General features: G+C 40.7%; 1 protein-coding gene across 1 annotated transcript in view; it reads left to right on the forward strand.

Annotated features, from left to right (window-relative positions):
- The window catches only part of PTPRZ1 (protein tyrosine phosphatase receptor type Z1), a 205948-nt gene that overhangs the window by 62271 nt on the left and 130612 nt on the right, over positions 1 to 13065 (forward strand). Inside the window, exon 2 of the mRNA XM_075558612.1 lies at positions 10523 to 10588. Within this exon, the coding sequence (XP_075414727.1) occupies positions 10523 to 10588 (66 nt within the window). The remainder of the gene's footprint in view (positions 1 to 10522; positions 10589 to 13065) is intronic.

The following is a 13065-nucleotide window of genomic DNA, read 5'->3' on the forward strand; positions in this document are numbered from 1 at the left end:
GCAGCTAGTACTCGCTTGTGCAGCTTTGTGTGATTAAGGAGAAGCTTTTATTGTAAAATTCAAAATAAGGAATGAACAATGGCTTGCCAAGGGTTTGGTTTTGTTTTGCATTTAAAAACAAACAAACAAACTCAGCATTCAAGACACATCGACCTAGTTCTCTGTTTCTATTTGTAGAGTCAGAGACATCATTTCAGAGGTGCAGACTAGCCATTAAAATTTTTTGAAATGTTTAATGAATACCAGTTTTTAAAATACTATCTAGAAAACACAGGAATACATTTTTAAAAAATCACTGCCAATACCACTGCACGTTTCTGATCATACGTAATGTTTATAAAATTCTTCCATACCCATTGAATATTTCATATCGTGTGAATTTCTCCCTCTCTGTAAATATTTGTGCAAACATCATTTAAGTGACCTCACATGATTTCATATTATGAATGTTAACTAATTTATTTAAATACCCTCATTTTTTGTACATTAGCATACTTTCCAGTTGTTTACTGTTGGGTAAAGTGCCGTAAACATTTGGTACATGGTTCTTTGTTTTCTGTTGATCTTTCAAAATATATTTTTTTGCCATGAAATTGCTGGGCTAGTGAATATGAAGCATTTGAACGATCTTAATACATTTTTCCAACTGACTTTCCAAAAAGTATATATTAGTTTAAACTTGCACTTGTATGTACAGGAAATATCTCAAGAGTCCTTGGCCAGCATTGACTATTAAAGTTAAAAGCAAAGCAAAACACATAAAAAGGTAACAATTTGATAGCTGGAAAATAGCATCTCATTGTGATTTAAACTTTTGTCGTTGATCACCAGTAAGTCTAACAGTTTTTGACACATCTGTTAATCATATTTTCAGTTCTTAAACTTGCTAGCACATATGTTTGCCCTTATTGATTTAGAAGAGTCCCATGTATCTGGAATACTTTTTTATCTTTGTTGCATTATATGAGCAGTACTCAAGTTATCTATTTATAATTTGTATTTTTAAACATGTATCTATGTAAATTTAAAATATTATATATTCAAAATGATGCATGTTTCTTTATGACTTTTAATAACATGGAAAGGAAAGGCCTTCCCTATTCTATGAAAATTTATTCGTATATTTTTCTATAATTATACATTCTGTCTTAACATTCTTTAATCTCCTTTAGATTTGTTTGGATACATGTATGTAAAGTATGATTCAGGGTTTTTCCCCAAGTAATTACTTTCCTGTCATTTGTCATTAAATTTTCATAATTTCATTCTCTAAGTGCAATGTTTTGCCTATTAGAGATTAAACATGTACATCTCCTGGGTCCTTTTATGAAGCTATGCGATTTCTTTTATTGATCAGCCTATTGGTTTACCTCTTACTACCTGGCTGACCAGACCCTTATTATTTCTGTTCTGCTAAACTTTCATACCCATAATCCTTTCCATTTTTCCTTCTACCTAAACCTTCTCCATAAATCGGGAGAATCCTTGTGCTAGTTAAACAAACCGCTGTGAAGATTAACCTGTTCATTAATCTGTAAAAACGGATTTGTTCCTAAAATTTATTCTTCTCATTTAAGAGTGGTCTCTTCATTGACTCATACTTCTCTTTGTATTTATAATAGCTCACAGTTTTTCTCATTTATGTACTTTCTTGCATCATTTATGATACCCACCGTGGTTGTGAATGGCACCCCCATTGTATCCTCTAATTGATTATCGTCCACCAGTCCTGGGAGATCCTCATTGAAGAGCATGCATAGACGTCCTGTCCTGACTTAGGGAAAGCACATAGGCATAAGACTTCCCAGCAGAACTCTCTCAACAATAGCATATTATTATTATACAGATCATAATATAATCATGCCATGATATATTAATTTACGATTCCAATATGATCCCACATTATTTTTTGAATTTGATGAGTTCCATGCTTCCTCCCCACCTTCAACTAGCTTTTCATTTAATATTTGGTTCTCTTTCTGCTTGTAATATTACTGTCACCTTCTCCTAGTAGTTAGTGATAGCATGTTATTCTATCTATCTTTGCTCTCGTTGCCACTATTTCAAAAGCAGTTGGATTTTTATTCCCATGGTGAAGCAAAGTCACTGTTAATTATGTATGAAAAGCTATGTAAGTACAATGATAAGTGCATCAACTACAATGACTACACCGTTGGGGTTTTTTCTAGACGTTGAGAAGATTGACAGGGGAACAGAGGGAGAATTTTTAATGTCTTACTCATTTTAGGTATAAAGGTCAAGTAAGGCTAGCCTAATGGAAACCATCATCGTTCATATTATTTAAGGTCAAGAAACAACAAATATCCCAACGTGAAATCAGCTTTCCTTTTTAACGTTCCCCCCAATGGGGAATGCTTTAAGTGAACGGTTATGACATTATAAAATGACATTTATCAACCCGAGAAGACGTCAGTGGTTTGTATTTTTTTATGCACAGTAAGTTGCCAATGAACATATGGAGGAACTTGGTTTTGAAGAGATAAGTTAATTACATGGACACTATTTAACATCCCCAAACAGTGGACACCTGTAGGAGATGGGATTCTTAAAGGCATTTCAGTATTTGGGGACCCTGCTGGTGGAGTGGCTATGTGCTATCCTGTAGGGAAAGACTGGGCTTTCCAGTCTCTTCAACACTTAATTACAGTCTCAGAAACTCACTGGGGGTCATTGTGACTCAGCACAGGGGGGTCGTTGTGACTCAGCATTGACTCAGTGTTCGTGTTTTTTGTGGAGTTTTTTTTTTTTTTGAGTTTTCACTATTTTGGTTTATCTATATTTTTCTAATTTATCTTAAATACATGCATGTATTTAGGTATTACTGAAATTATGGTCTAATAAAAATATTGTCATAGCTTTAATGGCGGATAGCATTAGAGACAGAGTTATGTCACAGTCGAGCTAGTATGTGTGTCTGAGAACAGGAAACAACTGCTTTCCAGGTCGAGCCTCTGAATATGTTGCGCTCTCTCTGCAGCATTTTGAATAGGCTTGGAAGACATAGTGCCCCCACACCAGTTCTCCCCGTGAAGGATGTGTAGTTCTCAGTGTCTGAGGAACAATAAATCTAAGTGACCACCACTGAACTCTGTCCTTAGTCCCACGAGACATCTGTATTTAATTGGGTCTCCAAACCCAAACAACCCCATGGAATACGGTTGCCATTGTGTTTTGCATTCCTGACAGTGTTTAAGCTTTTCATCTCCTTTGGTATTTTTACCACTTTCCCAATATTTTAACTGCATCCTTACATTAAGAGGTCCCCTGGAGTCTCGAAACTCCACCTTTCCAGAATTCATTTTATTCCACAAAAAGAACTAATGCTCCCTTCTATTTGAAGTGAGGAGTTTTGATTGGACCCACGGTATTTCCTAGCAGTGGGGAAGAAAAGCCAATAGAACTCTACTTTCTAATGATAAAGCAGCTAAAATTGGAAAACAGATAGTGTGGGAGGAAAATAACATATTTTTACAAACACAAGGTTTTCAGGGATCTGGGTTACATTGAAAATGGCTGTGTTATGTATCCTAAATAAACCATATTATCTGAATTTCCATAGTTAGCTAAAATGTGTTTCATAAGTCTTTATAAATACAGTGGATACAAGTTTACATTGTGGATCGGCAAAGATGGGCTGTCTGATAACGCAATTAGACAGCAAGCCCCAGACCCCAGAGAAGCCCCAGCAGGGTGATAGTCCAGGCTGGGCACATTGCTAATGGGGAAATTTAACTTTACTTTGGAAGTTTGCCCTAGTTGGCTTTTGGTTTAGATTACTTGGCCCATGACACTCAGCTTTCTTATAAAACAGAGACAGGCATTCCTGACAGGAAACCTGAAGAAATTAAGAACTTGTGCATCTAGGTGGCTTTTCACAGGTATTCTTTAATCAAAAGCTGATTTCCTTGCTGGAAAAAATCAACTCACATAACTGATCCTATTTTACTTATTTCTTATCAGCAAAGGGGTTTCTATTGTTTCACTAGGATTGCTGGCATTGTCAATCTTTTCTTGTTATTTTCACATCAGTCTTATGCACATCTGATTGTAGAGCTATTTCTCTCTTGCACACACACCCACACCCACACCCACACACACACACACACACACACACATCAGTCAATGCTGATTTTTAGCAACTCCCTATGGGTGGCTATGGCTGTACATGTTCCCAGGAATAGAAAGCCCAGTCTCTCTCCCCTGGAGCTGCTGGTGGTTTTGAGCTACCAACCATTCAGATCGCAGCTCGATTTGTAACCACTATTCCAACAGGGCTCCTGTCAAACTATTGGGTGGTTGTTCTTATGCTATTAGACAGTGTCCAGTGATTTCCAGACCTCTTTCCAGGTGTTCACAGGCTGCCTACCTCTCTCTCTCTCTCTCTCTCTCTCTCTCTCTCTCTCTCTCTCTCTCTCTCTCTCTCTCTCTCCCCTCACCACTCACTTTAGCTAGAAATGCTTACTTGATTATTCTATACTCTAATATTTTTTCAAAATATACCCAATATATAAAATATATTCAACACCTTTCATTCAATTCAGTGGGCTACATCTTTCCCATTTGAAAGTCAAGTGTAGATATGATGAAAAATCAATGCATTTGAATTTTGGTGTTGGTGAAGAATATTGACCATACCATGGACTGCTAAAAGGACAAACATCTGTCGTGTAAGAAGTACAGCCGGAATGCCGCTTAGAGGCAATGATGGCAAGACTTTGTCTTACATCCTTTGGACATATTATCAGAAGAAACCCATTCCTGGAGAAGCACATCATGTTTGTTAAGGTGGAGGGGCAGAGAAAAAGGGGAAGGTCTTCAACAAGATGCTTGGACCCAGTGGCTGCAGCGATGGGCTCAGTTGATTGTGAGGAGAGTGCAGGACCAGGCAGTTCTTCGTTCCACTGTACAGGAAGTCCCTGTGGATAAGAACTGACTCAACAGCACCTAACAACGTGGTTTAAAACAATGGTTTTACAGCAACACTTTTAAACTTACCTTTATATTTTATACACACCTTGAGGGGGACTGCAAAAAGTTCATGGAAATATTCCATTGCCTTTTAATTTATTTTTCTACAAATTTATGGAATCCCCCTCATATATGTATTTTTAGTCCTTTATTGTTCTTGACGCTCAAATAATGGAAACTACAGTTTTATTTTGTTTGATAACAATTATATATAAGCTCATTGCCATTGAGTCAATGCCTACTCATATTAATCCTCTATGACAGAGTACAAGTGTCCCGGTGAGTTTCTGAGACTAATTGTCTCGTGGAGTAGAAAGGCCCATATTCTCTGGGAAACTGGCTGGTAATTTTGAACTGCTGACCTTGCACTTTGCAGTCCAATACATAGCCGCTGTACCACAAATCGCCTAACAACAGTGTGGAATATATAAATGCCAACGAGCACTATTTGCTTGGTTTACTAAATTGAAAACAAAACAACGATGCTTATTTCCTACTAACATACATAATTAATAACAAACTCACTGCCATTAAGTGGATGACAAATCATACTGACCCTATAGGGTAGGATAGGGTCACTAAGAAACTGAGTTTCTTAGACTGTAACTATTTGTGGAACTAGAAAGCCCCGTCATAACCCACTATGCCACCAGGGCTGCTGCGATGTGAAATTATGCCCTAATTTTATTACTTCTTACTCTGTTAACCTTAGTATGGGACCAACCAGAGATAATCAAATATGAGAAGACTGAAAATAAAAGCACATATAAAAATGTGCAACACACGCGCACACAAATACCCCCGACGATTTGGAAAAAAGCTCTGCTGGGTGAGGCTTTAGTAGTACCCATCTCCCCCACTAGGTGAGCACTGAGCAACTTGCCCGGAGTCAGTGTATCCAGTGACCCCCTGGGAAGGCATCACAGTGAATCTTTTCATGAAACCAGTTTTGCTCGAACTTTGTTTTTTGTGTGACCGATTTAAGAGCACAGCTGTGAAATTTTGTTTCCTGCTGGGGGGAAATGCAGCAGAAACTGTTGTGATGTTGAACACTGCTTACAAGGACAGCACTATGGCAAAAACTCAAGTGTGCATCGAGTGGTTTTCTTTCAAAAAAGGTGAAATAAAAAAAAGGTGAAATGTCGGTTGATGACAACCTCATTCTGGATGTCCGTCAACTTCCTGAACAATCAAAACTGTCCATTCATAATACATGACTCGTTGTGCATTTGGAGCTCATTCCACCAGATCAGACTGTTAGTCAAGCTTTCAATTGAAAGGTTCTGAAAAGATGGCCTAACAGAGTGTGACAAAGGAAGGCCTGATTTGTGGCAGAAGGGGATTTCTCCTTGTGTCAGTTTTTGGTAAAAAGCAGCAGGCCTCTCTTGCCCTAAGCACCTTACTCACCTGACCTCCCTCCATGGGACTTCTTTTTGTTTCTGTGAATGCAGAGAGACATAAAAGGACAATGATTTAATGATGTAGAAGAGGTGAAGAAAAAACACACCATGAAACAAAACGAAGGAGATGCTGTCACAGCCATCCAAACATATGAGTTTGAAAAATGTTTCCAAGCATGGAATTGCAGATTGGACAAATGTATTGAAGTGTAATGGAGAGTACTGTGAAGATGATAAGGCTGTTTTTCATTTTAAAAATTTAAATACATAGCTTTGGGGGAAAATCCAATTTTTGAGGGGTTTCCTCTTTTATGCTTTCAAGGTAAATACAAAATGGAGTAGGTTGAAATAAATACATATAAGCTGGATTAAAATAACAGTTTTCTCAACAGGCTGAAAAGTCACTTCTTGAAGAATATATTTTCAGGATAAATTTTAGAGCAGCCAGATAATTTTTCACTTATAGATTGCCTTGTGACAATCCTTCAGACAATTATTTCCTGGAATATCTTTATCACTGCAAAACACACCTGACAAATGCTTTTAAATGCAGAGACTAGATGTAAAAACCAAAGAAATTAAATCAAATCTACGGAAGTAAACTGTGTACTTCATGATTTTAATAGATTTAGAATGTGTAGGCACATGGATAGACTCTATGTTACATAGTCTTTACTGGTTTTCAAAGTGTCTCATGCCACAAAAAGGTGAAACTCTTTTCTCTCTTGTCCTTTGGAGCTACCACATCTCATCTATGGAACCTCTAAGTAGAATTTAAAAAGTGGGGGTACTCTCTCACGCCCAACGTCAGGGTCATTAGCATATGAATGGGTAACAGATTGTTTGAAGTGACAATTAAGAGACCAATGCATAAAGGGACCAAAGAGAGTTACCAACACCTGGGAATCTTGTCTTGAAAGGGTTTTCTTAATGCAAGTAATTAAAAACCAGGGACAAATGCCCATTGTGCCACAATAAAGCCTTACCAGGAGAGCTAAACTTCTGGCCTTTTGCTGTCAGCCTTTACACTGAATCATTGAAACAAAAGCTGCGTGGTTTTATTTATTCCTGAGAGATATGGGTTGAATGTAGGCTTTTGTATGATGCCTGGTATTTTAAAAATCATCCAAATGCACTTATATAACAGAAATAACTGGATTTAAAAATATCTATACTTAGAACAGATAAAAGAATGATGTTAAATATTTTTCCTGTGGTCAGTGCAAAGTGTGGCATGGAGGTGTTCAGCGAATTGCCTGTAGTGAATTTGATAAGTAATTCCTGGTGGTAAAACCATGACATTATTTTGTTTCTTTTGAAGTATTTACATGGTGTTGGGTTCCTACTCAGGCCAATCCCCTACAAGGTAACTGACCTTCTTAGGGCTTCCCAGAATCTTTGAGATGTTTGCCACGCAGTACTTTTTGAAACCCTCTCGTGTGTGTGTGTGTGTGTGTGTGTGTGTGTGTTCACTCACATACCGCCTTCCAGTCTGTACTGACCTTATAAGACAGAGAGCAGAACTGCTCTTTTGGGTTTTTGAGACGATAAATCCTTGTTGGAGCAGACAGCCCCATCATTCTCCCACACATGACTGGTGGGTTTGCATGGCTGACCGTGTGATTAGCAGCCTCAGGTTTGCCCACTACCCCACCAGGGCTCCTGACACACACACACACACACACACACACACGTGTGTGTGTACACCTGGAAATTTTCATTATCTTTTAATTATGCTTTTCCATGAGTTTTTTTGAAGCCCCCTCAACTAAAATAAGGAGCCCAGGTGGCATAGCAGTTACCTGTGGGGCTGTTAACTGCAAGGTTAGCAGTGTGAAACCACCAGCCACATTGAGAGAGAAAGAGACAAGCTTTCTACCCCTATAAAGAGTTAGTCTCCGAGACCCACAGGAGCAGTTTTATCCTGTCCTAGAGGGTCGCTATGAGTTGGCATCTATTCCATAGCAGTGAGGTGTTTTGTTTGTCTCTGTGTTTGTTTTTGGAGGTTGGCCATGTAATGGCCTACCCATTGAGTTGCTAACCACAAGGTCAGTGGTTTGAACCCCACAGTTGCTACATGGGATTCCATCTAATTTTAAATAACTTCTTGCATCAAAGTGAAATCTAAATGGATAGAACTCCCAATTTAAAAGTGGTTGATGTTTGATGTTTATTCATAAATTAGCTCATTGCAGCCTTCAGTCTGGATTGCAACTCCATGTGAAGAAAACTCCAATCCCCGCAATGCCAGCCCCAGGATAAGTGGAGAACAGGTGAAAGTTGCCAAGGATGTGACCTTGCGTGGATCTACCACAAATGCTCATGAAAGCAGCAGAGATACAGTAATGCACTGCCCGGGGGGAACTCTGCTACAGCAGACTTCTTTAGAGTGTTGCAAAGCAAGGAGGTGTCCTTGCGGATTAAGGTGCACCAGACCCAAGCCATGGTAATTTGAATTGCCTCATGTGCATGTGAATGTTGGACATTGAATAAGGAAAACGGAAGAAAGATTGATGCAGTTGAGTTGTGGGGCCGCTGAAGAATATTGGAAGTGATTTGGAATCCCAAATGAACAACCGTCTGAAAAGGAAGAAGGACGGCCAGAATGCCCCTACGAGGCCAGGGATCTGCCTTCTCGCCTACTTTGGACGTGCTGTCAGGAGGGACCAGTCCCTGGTAAAGTGGAGGGGCAGCGACAGAGGAAGGCCCTCAACAAGACCGATGACCCAGTCGCTACATCAACGGACTCGAACATGAGAACAATTGCGAGGACGGCGCAGGACCCGGCAGTGGGTCATTCTGTTGGGCATAGGGTCGCTATGAGTCAGAACCGAATAGACAGGACCTAACAACAACTTCAAACATCCTTTTCGGTAGAAAGAGTTCTATGCACTCTGGTCAGGTTCCGTACCTGGTCCTCGCGGCTTGATTTTACCCGCAAGGTGGCCAGGGTCTGGGAACGGAGGTTATTCAGTGCCCCTGGCCTCCGAAGGAGGAGGACGCATCAAAACACCTTTAGGTGCCGCCCCCCCCCCCCCCCCCCAGCAAATCTTGCGTTGTGAAAACGAAGACTGGCTTCTAACCCCCTTCTGTCTCCACTCTTTGCCCTGCTTCCCTTTGGGTCACGAGGAATCCACTTTCTTGATGAGCCTCTTCTCTCTTCTCCTGTCACTCCGTTCTGCACCTCCTTTCCCCCAGAAGCTTCACAAAGAAATAATTTAGGACAAACTGTGATTCTGTTTACAGCGCACCTTGTAGAGCCTCACAGATCTGGCTGGGAGGGTTCCCAAGGCTGCAATCTTTCTGAAAGCCGACCGCCACATCTTTCTCTTGGGGTGCAGTTTAGTGGGTTCAAATAGGGACTGCTTAAGGAGAGGAGATTGCTTTAGCCACTGTGCCATTGGGCCCCCTGCTCCTAGGGCATGGTAGGTTATAAATTTCCCTACATTGTCAGAAGGAGCCCTGGTGTGTAGGAGGTTAAGCACTGGACCTTTCATGGAAAGGTGGGCAAGAGCAAAGAGGTTTTCTAACCCCATAAACAGTTGCAGTCTCAGAAACGCCAGGGGCCGTTTTACCCTGTCTCTCTAAATTGAAATCAGCTCAATGGCCCTGACCCTGAGCGTGAGAGGGAGCCATTGGTTCAGGTAATCTCTCTGGTGCAGCAACACTGAAATCCCCATTTCCTCAAGGCAGCTAACTCCCGTTTGCATTATCAAGGAATCCAATTTGAAAGCATTCTAATCTCTTGGGTCTCCTAGAGGCATTTACAAATAAAACTGGGGTTTAAGGCAAAGTATCTCTAATCACCAGGATTTGCAGAATGATTGAAGTCAGGAAAATGGATCAGCTGGCCTTTCTGGCCCGCTCTAAGGATAACCCTGTACTCGCTCCTACTTTATCCAGAGCATTAGCTGTGCTCCTGCCTGAACTTCCAGGTGCCTTGTATGTAGCCTCTGAAATGCACACTAACTACCAGAGTTGGTAACTGGTGGTTGGGGTGGAAGGGAGGACGCTGCGGAAAGGAGTTACCAAGGTCCACTTGTGGTGTAAATGATTTGGGGTTCTTAGAGATACTTTTTAATTTGGGGGAATATATTCCTGTACAGTGACCCATTGATTTTTCTTGGTTACAGATTGGGCTTATGGATACTACAGGCAACAGAGAAAACTTGTTGAAGAGATCGGCTGGTCCTATACAGGTAAACCTATCCTGAGAGTCAGCAGAAAATTGTCGTTGCCTTTGAATCTGTCTGTCTGTCTATCTATCTATCATCTATGTGCCACATATGTATAAGAAGACACTGTAGAATGCAGCTCATTCTTTTCCCTTAGCTACATGAGACTTCGTTGGGTTACTGGTGGGAGGCTCGGAGTTTCAAGACTCTCCATGTCTCAATTCTCTCCTACTCGCAAGGAAGATTTCAGGGAGGGCAAAATTCAGACCACGGTCAGAGAAAAGGTTTGAACAGCAAGAGTGTGCTGATTGAAGAGGGATACTTCGGAAAAGAAATCCAAAGGGTCCGTAGCTAGTCTTGAAGGCCTGGGTAAACATAAAGCAGCACAAGGGGGTCCTTCCTTCCATAGACTGGTGAGTCCTCTGCTATGGCCCGGTCCTCTGTAGTATCCCTCCTCCTTTCAGGTGCCCCAGACTCCATGCTGTGCATTTGTCTCAGACCTAAAACTCCAGAGTCTATTTGGTCATTGTGGAGGTTGTGTGAACATCTTATCTTTCTTCCCCCAGCTGTTTCATTATCTACAACATCTCTGGTCTTTTCTATTGACTAGGAAATGTGTTTTATTCTGCCTCTTGCCTACCTTTAGGAGCCCTGCTGGCATAGTGGTTAGACATTGGGCTTCTCCCCACAAAGTCAGCAGTTCAAAACCACCACTTGATCCTAGCTAGAAAGATGGTACTTTCTACCCCCGTAAAGAGTAACAGTCTCTGAGACACACAGGGGCAGTCTACCCTGTCCTGTAGGGTCACTATGAGTGGGCTTCAACTTGATGCCAGTGAATCTGAAGGGTTCTATTTTGTTTTGTGCTCTGCTTTCTTTGTGTTGGAAAGAGGTGTCTCCAGGCTTTTGTGTTTAAGATTCCTGCACTTTCCTTCCATCATACCTCTTCTCCCTTTGCTAGGTTCCACTCGCTAACAGTTGAGTTAATCAAAACCTGTCAAGAGCGAAATGCTTTCCAGTGAATTTTTCAGATGCAGATCAGTAGCGGAACCATACTGCCATGACACGGAGTACATTTGAATGCCAGGAGTGGAGTGGCTTTGAGTCTCTGGGAAAATGGCATAACTCACTGAGGCTCCGATTTCTCATATCCTGTCAGGTTCCCAGACTTGGCTTACCACGTCACATGTCTCTGATGTTGGCTTGATACAAATATATTCACAACTGGAGACCAAGACCAGAAATGTAAGAGGACAGGAAAGGCCCTAAATGAGCTGTGACCTTCTGGCTTTCTGCGATAGCGCAGAGCAGCAGGGTTGAGTGCCCTTTAGAAATAAGACTGGGTTGGCAACGTGGACTCTGATCAATTTGGACTCAATTTCATAGATGAACAATAGTAACGTGGTGGCTTCTGTTGACAGACTTTTTTCTTTTCATAGCACACGTATTATTCTGACTAAAAATATTTTGTAAATATTTTCTATAGAAACTATCGAACCTACATTTAAACACAAAGAAGCGTATAGAACCCCTTCGTTACTCTCTCCAAAGACCTCCACAAGAACATGGTACACTCCTTCTCCGTCTGCTGTTAGTATGTGATGTTACTGTATTTTATAGAGCATCTTTATATGTCTAATTTATCTCTTGAAGTTTTATCCCAGCGTTTCCTCATGTCATGATGGTTCCCCCTGATGATGATACTTCATAAGAACTTGGTTATTTAGTCAAGCTCTTATTCGGATTTTTTTAAATGTAAGCTACTGTGTTCGAAAAATAGATAGCGAGGAGTCTTTATTTGTATTTTACTCACTACTTGCTAGCGAACTGGATCTGCAGTTATCGAGTGGAGGAAGTGCATGCCCTTGAGGTTGTTGGCACACACGGAATAAGGGCTGTTTAGAGCAGCTACTCCATCCTGAAGCACCTGGAAGCGATGGCCTCACTGAGTATGAGCCGGGGGCGGGGGGATCGCTATCACAGTTTAACATCTTACTGACGTGGTAGATTAAATTGACTTTGTTGGGTTGGTGTTGAAGTCAGCAATTTGATTTTGACGAGCCGTTTGTGGTACCTCTTCTGTGGAAAAAGTTAAAACCTGGAACATCAAGATATCCATCCCATCAGAAAAGGTGAATAAATCAAAGCTTTCATGTGATTTACTCTGCAGGGGACTACAAGGTCGAGCTCTCCGATCTGATGTCTTTCGCTTAATTCACGTGTTTCTGAAAATGATCGCTATAGCTTTTTAAAAATTTAAATCTTGACAGATTCATAAAAACAAAATTTATCCACAACCCTAGGCCATATTTAATCATTTTTAAATGCAATTCTCTTTCTCTCCTTGTTGCTGTTGTTTTCTTTATACTACCACATGTCATGAACATCTGGAGATATGCAACTCTATCTACTGGTGAAATTTCTTTTTCAGAAAGAAAAAATGGCTTTAATTAAAAGTGTTGTTGAGTCAAAGGGTTTGAATGCTTATAATACTAGTACCA

Source organism: Tenrec ecaudatus, chromosome 9 (genome assembly GCF_050624435.1).
Source record: "Tenrec ecaudatus isolate mTenEca1 chromosome 9, mTenEca1.hap1, whole genome shotgun sequence".
Taxonomy (NCBI): Eukaryota; Metazoa; Chordata; class Mammalia; order Afrosoricida; family Tenrecidae; genus Tenrec; species Tenrec ecaudatus.